This window comes from Atta colombica, unplaced genomic scaffold (genome assembly GCF_001594045.1).
Source record: "Atta colombica isolate Treedump-2 unplaced genomic scaffold, Acol1.0 scaffold164, whole genome shotgun sequence".
Taxonomy (NCBI): domain Eukaryota; kingdom Metazoa; phylum Arthropoda; class Insecta; order Hymenoptera; family Formicidae; genus Atta; species Atta colombica.
Window position 1 is genome coordinate 584695 of NW_017259255.1, and position 21796 is coordinate 606490.

Genomic DNA, 21796 nt, shown 5'->3' on the forward strand with positions numbered 1-21796 from the left:
TATATATATATATATATATATATATACACATTGCATATGTGTACTATCAGAACATGTCGCGACGCGTTTTAACAGAAGCGTTGATATTTTCGAATACATACATTTATACATACATACATACATACATACATACATATATACATACACATTCATATATATGAGTACATGTATTATAAAAGAAGGAAAAAAGAAACATATAATATAATAAATACGTGTTAACGTATTTTTTATTTAAAAAATTCTTTTGCAACCACCAGTTATATATTTTCAATACATTTTGTAACGCGCAATTCTTAACATGTTGCCCATATCGCATAGCAACAGATTAGTTAAAGATTCCATGTTTTCGTCCAAAAGCAAGTTCCACAGCCACGTTCATTTCTCGTGTCCTTTAATGTATACGATAACATCACGTTCAAATACAGCTGTCGTGATCAGGCGTTTCGCCTCGTTGTACGGGACCATCCCGTCCTCCCATCGCAATCCATGGTGATAAGCACTCAATCAGGAAGCGCAAGACCTGTCGGATCTTGTCAAAAATTTCCATGATAAGGGACTCGTAAAAATGTGAGAACGGTCCCCTGTTTCAACACCGCTACTTCCTTCACAATAAATTTCTTAACGATGAATCCTTACAGATCCACGAACGTTCGCACGAGCATGTTGTTGAGAAGATTGCGGTCGATTGCGATCGAATGTAACGTATCGTAGATTTTATATCATGTCGGAAGTGCGCTTAAGTGATTTTGCATTGGTCAATGGATTATACTGAACCATGCGATCGTGTATTATGAGACAATATTGCTGTTGTATTTGCGGGCATGTTCTCCTTACATTCAAAGTCTAATCCATGGTGCCACTCTTGACCGATTCATTCTGTCGAGAGCAATCGATGATCACGAACGGGCCATTACATAAAAAAATCGTAAAGGTGAGACTCGACTCAAGATATTCGTATCCGTAGCCCTTGCAGAAACGCGCGTACAAGTCGTACAGAATCGCACATTTGTTTTTATCAAAATCCAGATTCAAGTCATCATATGGATAACATTCCGAATTCAGATAGAGTTTCGGTTAATTCATTGGTTAATTTGCAATCGTCGAATCGACTTACATCTTTAGACATGACGTTTTTTCGATCTGTTTGCATAGCGAAAATGACATAGCGCGGCTTTTCGAGCTGAGTAGCTGTCTTGATGGTCCACGAATGTTTGGTTGTGCTCTGCAAGAGCAGAAACTCTTACAGATCCCACGAGCGAAAAGTCATGCTCAGATATCGTCCGCTTTCTAAAGCGCGTAGTATCGACAACTTATTTATCTCGCTCAATAACACGTACGGCATTCGCCACTGTACTTTGAAAATTCGAGCGTTGGTTCTGTCGCCGGATCTCCCATCAGACAATTGTTGTCGTTGCGTGCTCATATTAAAATCAACTCGTGAATACTCAACGAGCGTTGATCATTACGCGTTTGTAATCTTCGTAAAATCCCAGCAGTACGTAGAGCGGTACACAGAAATTAAAATATCCGGCCGCAGTAGTCAGCGCATCGCAGCCGGCATTTCGTAGAATCACGCTCGGATGACACTGTTACATAGTTTTTGAGTGTGCTAATTATGCTCACGTTTCTGTTACAATCAATCTCCACACCGTTGAGTTCATATCGAATCTCATCGAATATGAATGCGACGCAATTATTTCCCAATGTCACGTGAGCACTCTGGACCACTTTGTTCTTCGTCAGTTTTCTCTCGACGTACAAAAAGCTTTCGTACGGCAGTGTGTACAGTTGCTGTATGGGTATTCTTATTTCATCGCTCATACTCGAACATTGTGTTGGCGAACGGGCTGTACGTGTGAGTCTCAATCTTGACGATGCGATCGTCGAAGATCGGCTCATCTTTAATGTTTATGATGTTAGTCATCAAATGTTGCGCACCGCGAATCCCAAAGACTTTAAAAATGTTTACACACTAAGCTTCTTCTTCTATCTGATGCAGCTGGAGCGAATGTTATCGAATTGTGACGCTGGCCTTGTAAAAAATGCGTTATCTCTCTGCATACGCTCTGTTCCGTTCAGCATCTCACGCTCACGTTATCACTGTCGCCGTCCTACGTGCAATCTAACAGTGATCTCTTCTCCTCGAAAATCGAGCAATCGTCCATTCTGGACGATGCGTATCGTTAGATCCGTAATGCTCCGTGCGATTATCGGCAGGTAAATGATCTGCGCCGACCTCTCCGATATCTTATATCATGGAGGCACGCTCGGCGAAAATTCGTGTATCGTATGCGCGCTTTTGCCGTTGCTGTACGCACGGTCACGTTACATTCTACATGGATAACGTTTACATTCATTATATTGATCGACATATCCGATTCGTGCCACCTTCGCGGCCGCAATATACGCTTCGACGAGAATCCTAGCAGTGATCCAATGTTATTGGGCTTACCAAAGTTTATTCTGTATGCACATCTAATCTTGCATCTCATCGTGTTGTAGTTTGCAGAGCGTAATCGGATATTCTCCACCATTATCATCATCATCGGTGTCATTGTTGTTGTTGTTGTTGTTGTTATTGTCACCATGCACGTCAATGGTTTCAAGCGCGTCGTGGTGTGGATGTTTCCGTAAAATCACGCGTTTCAAAAATTCATTTATGTCTCGCACTTCATATGAATCTTTGGGAAATGTAATTTCGACGTCTTTGGTGAAATAAAATTTGTTGTTCGATTCGTTTACGTTCGGTATTGTGTGATAAGTCTCAAAAATCGCCAGACCAAGCTCGTAATCGCCGTCACTCAAATCTATGGCGGGAAAGTAATTCGCTGCGAGAACGGTGCTCTTCCCACTCAGCGTAAGCGTCAACGACATGACGGAAAAAGCGTTCGACGAATACTAAGATTTCACAGACACATTCACAGAAACTCTGATTGTACGTCTGATAGGACGTGCGATTGTACTCTATCGTCATAGCACCGTTTCCAAAATATCGCACCAATTCTTTGGTCGAAGATTACTGAAACTGTCAAAATTCACGACGCAATTATTCCTTTTCGCGTACGCTGTGAGTACCAGTGAGTACCAGGCCCCGTCGCCCAGATTCATGATACCGCTTTCGTTTCAGTGCGCGCCGCTCGTTGGTAACGTATTACGCATGAAAACGCCTCTAAAGTATGGTACGCGCATACGTCTCGCGAGCTCGTTCAATTGCACATTGGTAGTAGTGCCGCTAGACGGTATTTTTATTGTCTTTTCGGCATTTTTTTTTTCTTTGTAGCTACACCCTGTCCATGTTTGTACGGACCGAGATAGAGTCCGCGCCCGTATTTATACGGAGCAAGATACAGTCCGCGACCCTGCTCCATCGCGCGATCATGACGTTGCAGCTCTTCGAGCTGATGTCGCACGGCTTTGCTGTCATTTACCGCTTTCGCCACGCTGGCCGCTCCGCCGATCAAGGATCCAAACGCGCCCAACATTGACAGAAATGGTAACGCACCGCCTCGTTTCGCTGTTGGAAGTATCCGTTTTTTCGTCGTCTTTTTCCTCATCGTCTTCTTCTTCGATTTCATGCCCATGTCGATCTTGGTCTTGGTCTTGGCCCAGACGGCAGCTGCGGCGGCTCTCTCGCTCAAACGAATCTCTCGCAGTGACGCGTCCTAGCGCTTTATCGGCGAGTACCTTGTCCGCCGCGTGTCTATCGGTGAGATTTGCTCCGAGAATACGCAGTGTCGTGTTCTCGGCACGCCGCGTCCAGCGAATTTATGCCCTTGTCACCTCTGGCTAGTCACTTCGTAAGCCGAATGCCCGCAAAACTGTGGTAGCCCGGAATATGTAACTCAAAAGGAAGCGCGTTTATCGCTCGATTCAGCCGCTGCGCGATGCTGACATTCGCTACAGTTCTTTATCTTCGATGCGGGACCATCGATGTGCGTCCGCTGCCACGGCTGATTGTAGTGTTCGTCGCAGCGACAATAGGTTCGAACCTCCGAATCTGCCTTCACATGTTCCAGAAGCTTGTCCCAGATGTGTTCGATGTAGTCGCCGTACACGCGTAAGAGAACGACCTTCGGTATATATTGCAGTTGCTCGACGCTCAAGTTTTGAATATCGGAAGGATGACACAGCGCGAAATACATTTTGCTACTGCGCGATTCGCGGATTCGCGCATCTTTAAATAGTCATTCGAGAGTGCACAGTCTTTAATGTGAGCATGAAATTCGTGCTGCAATCGCTAATGATACACACAAACTGTGACGCGAAATCGCGAATGATGGGAGGCAGCGCGGAGAAGCGCAAGCATGACGAAATGCTGCCGAGTACTATACGCGCAATCATTTGCGGCCCGTCGAGTTGTGGTAAAACGTTCTCGTAAGCTTGCTCGAGAATCCAAACAGCGTACGTTTCGAGAATGTGTACGTTTATTCGAAATCGCTGCAATAGTCAAAGTATCGATATCTCGAAAATTTATTTATGTCTATTGATGAAATCGGCTACTTTACGTTCTCCAACAATAGCGATGTCGTTCCATCGAGCGAGGCGCGCCCAAATTCTATTTTTATCTTTGATGACGTAGCATGCAACAAGCAGGATGCGGTGAGAGAATACTTTTCGATGGACCGCCACGCAAACTGCTTCTATGTCTGTCAGACGTACGCGAAAATACCTAAACATCTGATACACGACAACGCGAACTGTTGATCCTGTTCAAACAGGATTGTACCAACTTGAGACACGTTTACAACGATCACGTGAATACCGACATGTCGTACGATGAATTTTGTTTGTTATGTCGCGACTGTTGGCAAAAAAATATGGATTTTTAGTGATAGACAAGGCCAATGCGCTTAAAGACGGGAGATACAGAAAGAGATTTAACGAGTTCACCATACTGTAACGTGACTAGTCATTGTCAATACTTCGCCAGAGACGAACATGGCTGATGTGCGCGAGAAAATTGCGTGAAAAAATTGCGAGGGAGATCGAGAAAACGAGCGAGTCGATCCGTAAGAAACCGCGCTCTAAAGACCGGTAGAATCGAGGAGGACATAGCATTGGACAGACATTTTAAGCCTATTATCAAACCTCTGCAGCAGATTGTTGACAGCCCCGTGCGCGCGATAAAGAGACAGTCGCGCGACGATGACGCAGCGTGAGAGAAAAGAGGAGGAGGAGGAAGCGAGCGAGACGTTCGAGCGTTCCGCGATCCCGCGTAAACCCGATAATCGATCGCACAATCGTGTACAGCCGATAACCTCTACATCGCGTACCAAAATTGTACCGACGATAGAGTCGTTGAACAATGTTCTCGAAACGATGGAAGACTCGCTAGCGACAAAGGTTCAAAATCGGTCGCAAACGTCGAAAGATCGAGAGGCGTTGCAAGCCGACTTGGGTCCGTTGGGTCAAAAGTACGTCGAGGGGAACGCGAGATAAATAGAAGAGCATTGTAGATTATGTGTACGGCATTTACCTACACAAGGATGAATTGATGTTTGGCAATAAACGTGAATGATGCGGACAACATAATTATCGACGATGTACGATACGTCGGTACACCTAGTCTTTACGAGTTGATTTTCAAGAGAATTCCCGACGATCTCCTCTACACGGAAGACAATATGAACAAGTACAAGAGCATGCTACTAGTGACGAACGCGCACAAACACAAGCATCAATCGCAGGGCCGATTATTGAGCAATAGGGGATACAAATACAAATACGTTATCGCGCCGTTGATGTCGATTACACCCAAGAAACAGAAGATAAATCTGGAAAGGGATTACTTCATGCAATGATACTGAATGACACGATTGATTACGTGCATTAGGACGATCCCAACGAACTAGTGAATCATCTACGATTGCTCGATGCTTCGCACCGAGCGGACAACAACGCTCATGACAACGAGATGTTGTCGATCGAAGAACTTCGCGAAGCCGGTCTTATTATAAATTAAATCGCGTACAGATCAAACGAGTCAGTCAGAGTACTATCAGTGAGAAAAAAAAAATTCTTTTGCTCTGTGTATTACGCGTTAAATCATGAAAAAGAGATTCAGCAAAAAGAGAAAAATTAGCTCCGAGAGACGTCGACTCGTCGAGGAATTGCATGCTCCGGCGAGAAGATATTTTCCGCGAAGGCGCGTCATAGTTCGAGGATACGACGATGTCGTATCCTCGACGTTGTGGCAGGCTAATATCGTTGAGATGCGTCCATACTCAGGTTTCAACAGAGACTACCACTACATACTCATCATCATCGATGTGTTGAGCAAGTATGCGTGGGCCATATCGCTCAAGAGCAAGGGTGGAAGCGAGACGGCTAATGCTATCGTTGAGATAATTCGAGCGAGTGAAAGATGTCCGAAAAATTTACAAACGGATATGGGAAAGGAATTTTACAACGTCGATGTGCAGAAAATCCTGAAAAAACACGATGTTAATCACTATTCCACGTATTCGAATTGAAAACGTCAGTAGTCGAGCGGTTCAATCGCACGCTCAAAAACGACATGTGGGAGATGTTTACACTTAATGGCAATTACAAGTAGATCGACGAGTCGCATCTCGTGTCAGATTACGCGCAAGCATCGGACTATCGGCATACGACCTGCTGACGTAACTCCCGCGATCGCCGAAAGACTCTTGGACACGGTGTACAGCGCGATAAAGATTGCTGGTCCGTCAAAATTTAAAGTGGGCGATTCGGTATGCGTGAGCAAGTACAAGACGATTTTTGAGAAGGGTTACACACCAAATTGGATACCGAGATACCGAGATGTTTACAATCGTTAAGATGCAGCGTACCAATCCTGTAATCTATCTACTCGAGAATTATTGCGGAAAATCCGTCGCTGAAGCGTTTTACGAGCTCATGTTGCATCTACTCATCCGGACGTGTATCTCGTGGAGAAAGTACTGCGCCGGAAAGGAGATAAGGTGTACGGCTGGGATTCGATGGATCGCACAATTCATGGATACACAAAAACAATGTCATTTGATAAAATTTTGATTCGTGTATTTTTATTTCTATATATAAAAAATATATCAATATAAATATATAAACATTTTTTTTTTATTCTTTCTATCTTCGTTCGGAATATACATATATAAATGTACGATACATGAAATGAAAAATAATAGTAACATATAATAAATGGTACTACATAAAACATAATAATAATACTTATATAAATGTAAAAAAACATGCATTACGTGTAAATTAAAATAATAATAATACATAATATGCATAAATGATAAAAAAAAATATGGGATACATAAAATGTAAAATTGAAATACTAGTAGTATATAAATGTTAAAAACATACGATATATATTATACAATATGAAAGTATAACAATCGTAATATTAATAATAAATGCTATTACATAAAAACATATTAATAATATTTGTATAAATGTGAAAAAAAAGTGTAAATTACAATAAATAATAGTAACATATATTACAAAGGTATCCGCCAATGCCCCCACGGTAATGTCTCCGTCGAGTTCGGTACGACGTATTATTTGTCGTCATATGGATTCGGAGCGATTTTCGATTCGAATATCGTGTATATCTCGTGTAATTTAGATCGTATACACGATTGATGGCGAGTCATTTCGATCTCTTCGTTCAAACACCGCGTGTAATCATCGAACGTTATCGTTCGCGCTACGACGTTATTCTTTACACCTTTCATCTTTTTAGTGTCCTTCTTGCCGTCCACTCACCGCGTACATCTTCGCTCTCAGTTTAACGAATTCGGCCATTATGGCACCATTATTTTCGTCCTTCATCAGGCCGAGTACATTTTTTGTTCGCGAGAGGCATACCATACACGTTGTCCGGAAAATCGCTCATGTCAAATCTAGCGATATCGTGTTTCGTATTCTTGTAAACATCGCATTCTATATGGTAAATGAGACTGTTCATGTCGGTGTACATGATCTTGTATTTGTCGCGATACATGGTGACATGTACTCGTGACTCGTGGTGAAATTCGTACAAGCAGACTTTCGATATGTCGAGTATGCACATACCCACGTAAATCGGCTTGTCGAACTTTATCTCGCTTGTTTGCGCATTTCGACAGCGATCAAATTTTCCGCAAAGACACTGCGGCTGTGAAAATTCAGTTTCGCGATCATTGCCTTCGCGCCGTACTGTCCGTCCCATTTTGTTATTAATTTTACATCGTGATTGCGTACATTCTCCATGATCTTACCGAATATCGCGTTGTTCATTAGTTTATACAAATTTTTTTCGAAATCGTTTTTTGCGCGTTCTAAATTGTGTATTGAGTTCAATGTAATCGCGGAACTATAGAGATTGAGCGAATTATAGCACCCAGTGAATCTTTGTTATGCGAAGACCGTGACGAGTGCATTGCTGCAGGTTGCGTACAATTTTTAATTTATCTTTGTCGAGATACGACACCAATTTATTGAGGCTTGCATTTAGAAATTTGAAAGAATCAATGAATCTTAACATCATTTTTACATCATTTTTTTTTTCTGAAAATTCTTTTCATTTTTATCTTTGGTGCTATCGACATGTTTAGTGAATGAAATATATTTTTTCTTCGTTATCGGTAGTACATCTACATGTCCATCGTACGCAGTAGCAATTTCCTTAATTATAAAATGGGCATCATAGCCCGATAAATTGTGAAATACCATCGGAATATAGAATGAATTTTTATAATTTAAGTTACAATTTGAATGCGCTGGACCGCTTTACCGGTGAGATGACAATGATCGCGGACTCGCGTATCGTCCGGCGCGAACGGTTTCTCGCAGATGACAACGCATCGCGCTACAGCATGCCTTCCATTGCTGTTTAGACAACGTGTCCATGGGAACGTTGGCGGATATGATATTTTTCACGCGATGTGCCAAATCGTTGAGTTGTTGCGCGAACCACGTTATCAGCCTTCATCGCGATGGAAGTAATATGACGATAATGTGTTGTCGTACGCGCATCGTACGTAATAGCCTATGCTAAGCGTTTCATGCCGCAGATACGCGTACGACGACGCATCTTCCTTGTCGGATTCTGTCTTACGTAGGACGCACTCCAGGTCGGCGTAGACGATGAATGGGACGCGCTTCTTATTGCAGATTTCCAAATTCGAGCCACTTGTCATCCTCGCTTGGCGCAATCGTTGATTTTCTGCAGTGGCAGTCCACTTCGTGCAATTGCAATTTTTCGCACGAACCGAAGTAATGGAGTTACCACCTGTAAATAATAGAGAAATCATTTTTCACTATTTCTTTTTTACTGTTTTTTATTGGCTTTTCTTATTATACTTACTGGTCGCAGAAAAACTTCTTGTTCTTTTTCCTAGTAATTTGCGAACTCACGAGACGCGACAGGTTCTTGATATAAAGTGACCAAGGTTGTCGTTGTATGAATCTTGTAGATACAGGAGATTGACGTGTTTCTCCTTCTTGTCATCGGTGAGCCGCAGAAGAAGGACTTGTTTATTCTCGATGCTGTACACGTTGATCGACACCATGTTCAACCATTCAAATTTAGAAATGTCTTTTAACGTTATTGATATCCGTGAAATTCGATATCCGTGAGATTCAACACTGTCATGTAATGCGGATAGGACGATTCCCGCTCCGTATATTTTTCAACTGGACTCTTCACAGAGCGGCGACCACCGACCATGCGAAACACGCATTGTCCGTCGAACACTGATTACCGCTCGTTTCGTCGCTATTTCTCGTGGCACTTCGATGTGACATCCCGCGCGCAGAGGATTTAGTTTGTTCACATTGATAGTCAAATTCAATATACGTAACAATGTCCATCCGCTATCGCGTTCCTGGAATTCTTCGAGCGATAGGCTGGATGAGTGGTGCTGCTCATACCACTCGCGCAAATTGGTGTATCGGTATATCTCGCTGTTCTTTGTAACTATGCTCTTATTATCACGTTTATCCTTCGTCACGAACTCACCGTTGAATGATGTTTACACTACCGTATCTTTCTACAGCGTCTCGCACTCGCTCTAGAACTACACTGCTAGCGTCTTCTAAAAACTGCTGTGGCTCGATGTGATTAGAGTTTATCACCGCAACTGTCAATGTACGATTCTCGAACGTGGCGTCGATTTCTCGCCAGACAAGAGATCGTTGCTCACGTACTCGCCACTCGCGTACTCGCCACCAATGTGCACGAAACGTCGCTCCAATTGCGACTTTGCACCCGCGATCCACCGCGGCTTGTCTGTGTCCAACGGCGAGGTGCAGACGCTTGGCGACAAAGTTCTTCGAGCTGCTCGATGCACTCGTTGCAGCCACCAGAGTAGCGACCTGGCCGCACTGCTCCAACAGTTCGCGTTCCACTTGCTCATGATTTTCCATATCTTTTCACAGTTTTTTAGATCACGTCGCACTCTTCCACGGAGCACTTGCACGTGATTCGTTCACACACGTTGCAACATCTAGAATATCATAACGTTCTAACACTTTTTCATTATGTTTGTTTGCAAAAGTGCACTGTTCGCATTCAAAGCATTGTTCGTCGCATCTATTGAAAAATAGTTTTAGTGCAAGAACGCGATCACGAAATTCCATCCATATATTGTCAATAATCAGTTCGACACACTTTTCATTACCCGCGGGAATCTTAATGCACATGCAACCTTGGCTCTTATCTGTGATTTTTTTCGCCCAATAATAATCGTCCTTTATTATACTGACATTTCTATTCTACCAATGTCTCTTTTCATACTCATCATATTTGTCTCGTAACCATGGGTATACTTTCTGTTGCGCGAGTAAAGACCAGTCAGAAACGGGCTCTTTAATAACTATTCCATGTTTCTCATCACGTATACCTAATTCTCGATCGCGTAGGAATTGCACCGGCGATATTCGCATATCTGTGTCTTTTTTTTGTGGGTTACCGAGAACATACAACACATCATCTACATTATAGTCTTCCCACATATTTTCCAGTACTATTCAATAATTTTTTTTTTCAATGTGTGCAGAGTGGGCATATGTTGCATGAGAATATACTGTACAAAGGTCCTCTGCAATTCGTGCACGACTTGCCTCTAGTCTAGCGAAAGAATCAATCTCATGCTCCCTGATATGATACATCGTTAATGTCACCTATACGAATCATGCATGCTGTGCATACAGTTAAAACACCATCCGTTGTATAATAATTGTAGATCACACAGTGCTTAGTACAAGCGTTCAACGTATGGATTTCCGAAGGCTGCACAAATTTTTCTACGCGATCAATTTCATACTCGCTCATATCACTAACATATCTACTATCGTCGGATAGCATTTCTTCGTCAGATGATTCTTAGTCCATTATATTCTCAAAGTCTACTTCTATTTCAAGCACTTCAAATACTTCGTCTCTGATTCGCGAACTGTTCCGGATCCGTTTCTTCACGTTTCTAATATACGTTAGTTATGTTCTCAACGTTTCTAATATTTTCAACTTCTACATCGTTTTATGACTTCTTTGTCTCATTATCTATCATCCCTATTGGGTCGCAATAATGATGACATGTCACTGATCTCTTATTGGCTCGCAGTAATAACGACGTGTCACCGATCTCTTATTGGGGTCGCAGTAGTGACGATGTGTCACCGATCTCTTCTTAGAAAAAAAAATATCGTTATCGACGGCTTCTGATCTTGAAAAAAAGAACTGTGAGAACAATGTGTCACCTAGACAAACATCTTGTTCGCGTTATAATACCGCGGCGCATTTTGGGGTGGACGCCGGATCTGCGGCAGCGGCTCGAAACGCATTTTGGGGTGAACACGGGGTTTGCGGCAGCAGCGGCCCAAAAACGCATTTTGGAGTGGACGCGGGGTCCGTGGCGGTGGCGGTGGCGGCGACGGGTGACGAAAAAAAATGTCACGTGGAATGTTTGGGAGGGTTGCGGTGAAAAATATGAAAGGCATAGTGAAACGTCATCATGTTTATGTAATCCATCGACCGGGGTCCTATGTTTACATAAACAGCGATGTAGCCGACCGAGCCCTTCCCTCTTCCTTCCCCGCACCTTCCTCCTGCACCTACGAGTACCCCCCGCGCCCTGCGCTCCCGTCTAGCCCCATAGGTTAGAACCCGCCTAGTATACCTACTGCTGCAAGCTCTGAATATTATTTATATTGGCGGTTCTTACTGCAAGGCAGATTTTTTAATATTACTTTACTCAAAACACATTTTAAAAAGTATATTCTTCGTTTGGAATACTCCAATTTTGATTTTTGAATCCTTACTAAATGTTTTCTTTCTTCGGACATATTTAGCGATAAAGTGAACACATAATATTATAAATTTGATGTTAATAAATTAAGTATTAATTACATGTCATCCAACATCCGGGAAAAATGAGGTTACAAAAAATAAAAGAAGAAAATTCATAAATATTTTTCATCACAATAAATAGAGATAATACAATTTCCGTAAAGATAAAGATGTAGAAAACGTTTAACAATTAAAAATAATAAATATATTCTAAATGATCATACATGAAAAACCTATTCACTATATTATATCTTTATACTTCATAAAAAAATATTTTCAACTTCATAAAAAATATTAAATATATTAATATCTTCCTAATCGTTTTATATTGCGTTCGCATATGTCAGGCTTCGCAAATTGATAGACTTCTACTTACATAGTGTAACCAATTCGCAGAAATTAAAATGTTTCATCTAGAGGATTTTCGTTATTACCAATGTTATCTCTTCTACTTTTATGGAAATTGTCTAACTCAATGTATAGTAATGTGAGTTTATTACTAGCCCGTGCACAAACTACGCTCCATGTAATATCAGCGAAAGAAATAGACGGTACGGGGTTTCCTAATTGCCTAGTTAGTTACTGTACCGCGCTCCATGTAATCGCACCCTCAGTGTTTCCAGTCGTAGAGAATTTCTTCCTATCCATAAGGATATTTAATAGCAAAAATCACGTAAAGAAGATTTGGCTAAATTTTGTAAAATGTAGGAACATTTTGATAATTTGCAAATTTAATTTTTGCGTACGGCAATCGACATAAATTGTGTTCCTTGGCGCGACATTGATAGAGAAAATTCCCCAACACTGCTCTTCATGGCCTTGCTAGTACAAAGAATAAAGTTTTTATATGCCTTAAATAACGTGTAATATCTCATCGCATTGCCAGTTATCGATAATACTTATCAATTTAATTGCACACATTTATTTTTAAATAAAATGCTATAGTATCAACTTACTTAAATTATTGTCAAGAATATTATTCTCGAATACTTTATCAGTGAAAGTAAAATTCTCTTCGAAATCATTTATTTCATTTGTACTTAAAGTATATGATGCTTGTTTCATTAATGTAGTTTTATGTTGATTCAAAAGAGTTGTTGCAAAACTCAAAATCATAGACAAAACAAATTAATAGTCAATTCTAAGTAGACTCATAAGGCTCATAACTTGTTTCCGTAAGATTTGCAAACACTTATGACTGGAATTGTAATTCTACGCGTTATCGTAAAACATACGATCGTTCATAAATGCTTACGATTTTTCGTCAATCTTACGTTTAACAAGAAATTGTCTGTAAAAATGTTACGTAAATATATATTATATTATAAGTTCAGTAAATATATATATTATAAGTTCAGTTTGTCAAATAAAAAGTATTTCCGCTATTTTTATATATAATGAACGTCGATATTTTGGATTATATATTGGATTTTTAATTGAAGAAGAATATAATAGGTATTGTTACAAAATATAACTAACTGTAAATATCACTGTTAATATTATTATTATAAATATAACCTATTTTTAAGAAATCACATGTGAATGTTAAGAAGACATATAAGGGATAAAGGATTTGTTACAAATTCATTTGATATTCCCTCTTTTATTTTAACATTTTAAACAAATGTATAGATCAGCAAATTACTAAAAAAAAAAATTACTATAGATTTAATTCATAAAATTGAACCATATTACAATCCATCAAATTCAAGAATTTCCTTATATGTCAAAGTAAATAATGGATATATTTCTGAAATTTTTTTATTTGTATGGTATAATAAAAGTTAATTACAAAAAATATCATTAATTTAAAAAATAGGTTTTAATTTTGTTAAATTTTATGGCAACTGGCTCATTTCAAAATTGTATTGGAGTAAATTTTTCAATTTCCCTAAGCCAATCTTCTGTGAGTCAAATTATACACGAAATGCAATTTAATCGTGAGAAATTTATAATTTTCAGAAAACTAGAAAGCCACAAAGAAATTACGCATCTTACTGAAAATAACAATTTGCCAATTATTAAGATATAAAATGTTAAACAAATTGCTAAATTATTTCTAGTTAAACAATTTTGTTTAACATTTCTAGTTAAAAGGTATAATTTATTTCAAGTATCTAGGCTTTTTTCAGCACATAAATTGATGATGAAAAAATGCTTTTATAACATCATAAAGTAGTTAAAATATATGAATCTTTATATATGAATCTTTCAATTGAATATACTATCTCTAACTTAAAAAATGAAATATTGGATGGAAATATTGGATGCATTTTGGAAGTCTGCTCCTCGCGTTATTATTTTGTCATAAATTTAATAAAAATGTACGAAATCATTAGTTTAGGTTTTATGAAAAATGGGGATTGTCGCGGTGTGTTTGTGATATAATTGATGGAACGCATGTTGATATTATATCTCTATCAGTTACTGATAATGATAATTCGCCGTTTGTACATATTAATAGAAAAGGAAAACATTCAATAAACATAATGCGTATATATATTTGTGTCCTTTTGTGATTTTTTTATTATGTGACTTTTTATTTATTATAAAATAATATTTTAGATTTGTGATTCAAATTATAAAATTATTGCTTGTTCTGCACGATTTCCTGGTTCAGTTCATGATGCTGCAATATGACAAATGAGCAGAATTAGAACTTTTTTTTTGAGATAAAATTATGAAAATGGAGATCAGCAAACGCATTTAATTGGTCAGTTTATATGAGAAATATATTTTGTGTATTATATTATACATATTATATAATATTATATTATACAGTATATCTTTTTATGCATATATATTATAAATATTAAGCTGAAATATGTCTTTTATAAAATATTAGAACACATTTCTTCTTTCAAGAAATAATGGTTATCTATTAGAACCATGGTTGTTTACTTCATTTGGAAATCCTAGTGAAAATATTTCATAAGCAGCATTCAATGCAGAATTGAGCACTGTTTGTAATAGTATGAAAGAATGAACGATATTATAAAAGGACATTTTAAATTTTTCTAAGCATAGAATACTATTATATCATCCTATTCGAGCTGTAATAAATATTATTTACTGTAAATATTATTATATATTTACTGTTTGTGTGCTTTATATTATTGCAAGATTATCATTACCTGAAAATGAAATAGAATACAAGAATCCGACATATTTGATAATAATGTTGGAGGATAAAATTGTTGACAAATTAACTCTCTGTCTCTATTATAGTTCAAATAAGTCTAAATAGTTTTAAAAATTTGTAATGTAAAATATTTCTAATTTTAGACATAGGCAATGATTTATATCATCTAGGAAGAGCTACTAGAACAATGTACATAAGAAATAATTTTTAGAATTATTTATTTCTCTTCTCACTTCTGCTTACAAATATATATATTGTAATAAAAAAGATTAACAGTGCTTTTACTTTGGTAGTATAATATTATATCAATAAAGAAATAAATTGCACATCTGATAATGTTTGACATACATACAATATCACAAACAAATAAAAAGATACTTATGTTACTATATAGACAGAACAAAATTTAAAGAGAAATCTTCAATAATTAAACATTAATTAACGATAAACACAAAATAATCAATCATTATTAAAAATTAAAAATTATTTTAGTGATATATTTTAAGACACATATAAATATTGAGAGCTTCCCGTTTGATTAAGCTCCATGTTATGATTGATCATAGTTTTTTCACCGTTTAACTATGAATAGCTGATAGTCATAATAAACGAGTATCACTCGTAGGAATTATATTTAATTAACTTGTTTGTTAGAAATTCTCTATCTATTGTTTGTTGGAAAATATTTTATAATAAACTTATTATTAATAAAATCAATAAAATATAAAACAGATTACTATAACAAAATTAAATTTTAGACTGTTTTTTAAATATTATCAATGACTATTAAATTATTTTAATATTATTGATAATAAGTTAGACATTTTTATCGATGAATTTAAATTCTGGATGAAGAAATTACAATTTTGCAACTTTAAAATTCAGTTTACTTTTTTTTGTGTTTCAAGTTTTCTTTTTTTAAATTTATAATATATAATTCTTCGTAAATGCTTTAAAAATAATGTTAAATTCAGATATAATTTTTGTTGATTCGTTGTTGACTCGTTGTTATTTTGCAACAATTTTTCCGTTAATACTTCTCATTATGTTTGTAACACAAATTCAGAGAATCCAGATAATAAAGTATAAATAAAGTATGAATATGTAAAAGAAATTAAATTTACATACTCAAGATTTAAATCTAGACTAAATTTATAAACATAAAAAATAAAAATACAATATTTAATAAACTGTACAATTTATGTAATGATAAAATAAAAGTAAACTTTTATTGTCTCAATATGTTTGACACATAGCGTATATGTAAAATTTAACACAAATAAAACGTTTAGTATTTTCAAAATTATTTTTAAACATTAACCTTGAACATAAAATCTTTATCTTTATCTGCATTTTAATCTTCATATTTCATATTATAAGAATTAATTTTTAAATATATTTTAAAAAATTAATTTTTTGTCTTTCTTTTAAACATAACTTATCAACATATCTCTGTTAAATTAACTATGAAATATCTATAACTATATCTATTCTCTCAGGTACACAAATAATTAATATAACATTATATGTTCTCTTCAGTATAAAAACAAAAAATAGTCTTAATAAATATTAATTTCTCTTTGGTAAACATAAAGAATCTGTAATAATATACTTATAGATATACGTAGATGAAGAAATCTTATTGCTGTGGTTTTTGTCTGTACAAAATAATAAAAGTGATAATAAATATGTTATGTATATTTATTATGTCGAAAACATAAAAATTAATTACTATTTCTCTGTAGCGAGTTTTCGAGTACCTTGTAAGAACTTGTTCATCTATTGTAGCGATTTTGTTTCATTGAATCGTTTTGGACAATGAATTCCATACAGTATGGCGTAACAAGCATAATTTAAATTCTTCCTTAATAGCCTGAATATATACGATATAAACGTAATCATTACTCAATAATTTAATGGTAATCTTCTTGGCAGTTGATACATGTTATATTCACTTGATACATATGTATTATACTCACTGTATGATTATGCTGCTGTGTGAAATAGCAAGATAACGAAACGAAGATCAAACTTGAAGTTTCGAAGAATAATGTCCAATTGTCCAGTTAGTGCTAAGCTTAAGTGCATTCAAGGAGTCAGTGCTCTGTCAGTGCCGTTGCTTCATTCTAACTTTACTTTACGTGACCAATCATATGTTTCGAAGCCTTTGCAGCCCTTTAGTGGATCACACCCGAAACTAATCAATGGGCGCATTCAGCGCTTACTCAACTGTTGAGTCTGCTGAATGCAGCCATTGATTTGAAAAAATAGCGGAGAGTGTCACCTAGGATCACGGATCGCGACATTCGTGGCACCAGTGCATTGTAGTGCATTTGATCTTACGTATCGAAAGTCGATATCGGCATATTTTGTATCAATTTTAATGAAATATCACTGACAAAATTATCGATGTTTTTTATCGGATGAAAAAATATCGAAATATCATTTATCGATGCTGTATCTCATCCTTAATTTGGTAGTAGATTTGGATATGATGAAAGAATTTAAATAATCACACTAGAAAAAAAGAATAATCACACAAGAAATGTATAGCAATAGAAAATATTTCATATCATCAACTAGCTATAAATTAAATTATTTTGCAACTGTATTGTTATTTAATGCACCGAAAATTGAAAAAGATTGAAAAATGCTGAAATGAATATTAACATGCCTAAATAAATATTAACTTAGGCTTTTTTTGTTAAAAAATAACATAATATGTAAAAAAATAATTAAAAGTAAAAAATAAATGAATAAATATCAACATATAAAAATAGATGATTACTCACCATAATTGTGAAATTATTATCATCTTGTAAATATTCTTTTAACAAGTTTAGTTCAGTTTTTTGTGTTAACAGATAAATCTGGAAGATTTGTAGATTTTTGAAAACCTTTTTTCATTTAGGAGAAGAGACCTGTTAAGCCTTCCTTGATTCGTGATAAGTATATCTATCTTCTTATTAATTTCTTCTAATCGAACGAACTTTCTCATTTAGCTTTTATTTTCTTTATCTACATTTAAAAAAAAATACACAGAAAGCATTATATTTTTTTGGAATTGTATTAACTTTATGAGACTTTATGAGAGAATTTATCATTATCAGAATTTATACATTTTTTGATGGGAGATGTAAAAAAGAAAAGCTGAACAGACCCAGAACGGAATTGAAGCGTCTTGAATGTAAAAAAGAGTTATGAGACAACACAGAAGATCTCGAAATAGACTGTATCAATTAGTCTGGTGTTTATTTGATATTTTTATATTCATCATAATTCTCTACATTTACTGTCAAAGAGAAAAGTTTAATGGAAAGATATAGAGACTATGTTTTTCTTGAAATCATATCATTGTTCGAGTGAATGAGTAATATTATTAAACTTGAAGAGAAAACTTACTAGTATCAGAATTAGTATCAGATTTTTTGGCTAGAAAAGTAGAAATTCTTTCTGTAGTAATCGGTAATATTTTTGTACATGATTGTGATATATTTGAACAAGATGCTGTGATCAAATTGTTGTGTAAATAACATAATATGACTATCAGTCTTACCATTGTTGTTTATCTCTCGTGTTCAGATTCTTAAAATCAAGTTTTTTTAAAGCATGTTAAAGTTTTTGGACTTGTGATGTGATTTCTTAATTAATATTCATTACAAGCTTATAACTCACTTTCGAATGAAGAAGATAGGAAACCATCAGATCATTAAGTTCTGTTTCTTTTATTTCATTTTTCTTAATTTGTTTGCATGTAAAAGGAACACTTAGCGATAATGAAAGTGACTTCTTGTTATGCTTCGTAATGTCTTTATCAGAATCGGAATCTGATGAGAAAAATTTCTTTTATATTTTTTTTCGTTTTCCCCTTTCAATTTCTTTTTCAGTCTCATATGCTGAACCTTCTGCCACAAAACAGCAATTCTTGCTTTCATATAGAAATCTGTAATAAAATAGAGTAAATAAATTTTTTTTACACAATACACAAATCTCATGTTAGATTTTATAAATTTCTACATAAGTGAAATAGATTTATTTAAATAAATATAAAAATGATTGGGGCGAAAAAATGGTTTTAAAGAATGAAATCGCCTCTTATATGTAGAACAATTTAATTATGGCTTTTTCTTTTCTCAAAAACTGTTCGAGATATTAAAAAATGTTTTATATTAAAGTTTTATAATAAAAATACCTCTATTAATAACAATAATATTTCTAAAGTATGCAGTGAAAATATTCAAGATTTTGAAAACACAAATAATCTCTACTTTAATCATGCATACATGTGCATATAATTCATTTTGTAATATGTATATTAATTTCTTTTTACTTTTATTTTATTTTATATTTTCTTTTTACTGATCTGAATCTCGTCTAAGCTGTCAGTCTCCATTTCACCATAACTACATAAAACTGCATCAAACGTTCCCAGTTCCAAACGTCATAACGCGTAATGCACGTCAAACGCGCCCATGAGTACTTACCGGATCATAATTTTGAGTATACAGACATAAAGAAGAAATGGTGGCATCAAAAATGTGTTCAAAATCTGTGCAAGAGAGAAAGCTACAGTGATATTCGTCGTCTCTGCGCATACGTCGAAATTGACAAAGATTATAGATTCAGCTGTTGATGACAAAACTTTTTATAAATGATATACTAGGATGTGATAATGAAGGGATAAATAAATATTAATATACACAATTATACATAAAAAAATAATTTTCATTCGTTTTTGAAATGAAACAGTTTTGTAAATTTATGTCTAATGTACTTTTTTTATTGAATTATTAACGCACTTGGCCTTGTGGAATAAACGTAAATTGACATAAATTACAATTATGCTTTTAATAAGTTCCGTTTTATGATTGTCGAATATATTTTGATGCATTATATGTTCTGACATTGCGCTGTCATTAAATACTGAATGGCAACATCGTTAAACACTTTCATAGTTATAATTGTCTTAATATTATTTCTAATGCGAATGATATTAGAATTTAATTGAATAACTGTTTCACAATATTTTGTTATTTTTATAACGTCATCCGAAGGAAAAATTAAATTACCTCTGTTTTTTACAGTAATCAAAATTGAGTTGATTTCGCAATAAGAAATGTTGAACAAATGTGATAAATACCTAATAATTTTTTAATAACAAATCCATTGATATATTTCATTATGTCATCGATTTGAAGCAACTATTTTCCATTTTAAAAAGTGATGTCAAAAATTGTATTTCTAATCGTCTGTCTCGATATGGCAGTTTTCGCTTGGTCAACGTCAAGTATGGCACCGGAGGACTTAGGGCGCGGATCGTACGCGTGCCCCGGCAACTCAATTAGTAGTGTTTTAAGTCACCACATTAACGTAATATTAATATTTTACGCTTATATGCTTACATCTCTATTGTTTGCTATTGTAGATATCTACGAAGTTCGGAATATTGATAATGCGATGTCTTTATAGTTTCGTTCGCTTCACTGACACTAGAGGATTTAGGTTTTGGACGTTGTTCCTCGGTGGGTGAGAGAGGGCCTGCGAGGGAATTATCTTCGGGTGCTGTTGGTTCCTCCTATGGTCTGCCTCCCAGGTGCAAGAGCAGGGTATATCACTGCTCCAGACTGCTCCCAATAGATGCATACTCCATCCATAGACTGAATGCAGGGCATATCCATGTATCAGAGTATCGATGACCAATTTTATTATCCTGATGATGATGATGAAGATTGCCAGGATTCCTGCACTGGTTGATTCAAATATTACGAAGTCCGTCCAGAGCCTTACTCCAGCTGATTCTGCGATTCGGTTCAGCGAATCCTCGTCCAGCAGGTTAATTATAGAAATGCTACCTGACTGTATTGCTCCTTCCATAGCTATCGTGTTAAGCATCAATGGTTTTTCCATGGGAAAATAATATGTGAACGTAAGCGATCGATGTCTTCGTTGTTATAGATCTTGTTGCCAAAGATAGTAATCTGGTATAGTGTCATGTTGATTTCGTCAACGATTCGAGTGGTTAGTGGTGGCCAGTACTTCAATAGATTTAGGCGTTAATCTAATCTCTGTTCCGGATTCCATGGATTTTGTACATTATCAAGAATGTCATTGCAATCCCTCTGCATGCTCGTTCTTAACAGAATTCTCGAACTAGTAACAGGAAGAGTGTTTCGATGAGATATTGGGATTTATTATAGCAGTGTTCGACGTACCGTATTTTAACTTCTACTGCATTTTACCAAGTGGATTATCTCCGGTTACGGCGATGTATCCCGGCTTTCTCGTGATCTGGTAGGCTATTTCGTCCGATGCGATATTGGCGAGAGTGAGCGCGTTTTTCAGTATCTGTCTTTCTA

General features: G+C 36.1%; 1 protein-coding gene across 1 annotated transcript; it reads left to right on the plus strand.

Annotated features, from left to right (window-relative positions):
• Positions 1–6047: 6047 nt before the first annotated feature.
• LOC108686078 lies at positions 6048–6800 on the plus strand. The gene is made up of 2 exons (XM_018191158.1): positions 6048–6460; positions 6557–6800. Exons 1-2 carry the CDS (start codon positions 6048–6050, stop codon positions 6798–6800), a joined length of 657 nt encoding a protein of 218 aa, XP_018046647.1.
• The last annotated feature ends 14996 nt before the right edge of the window (positions 6801–21796 follow it).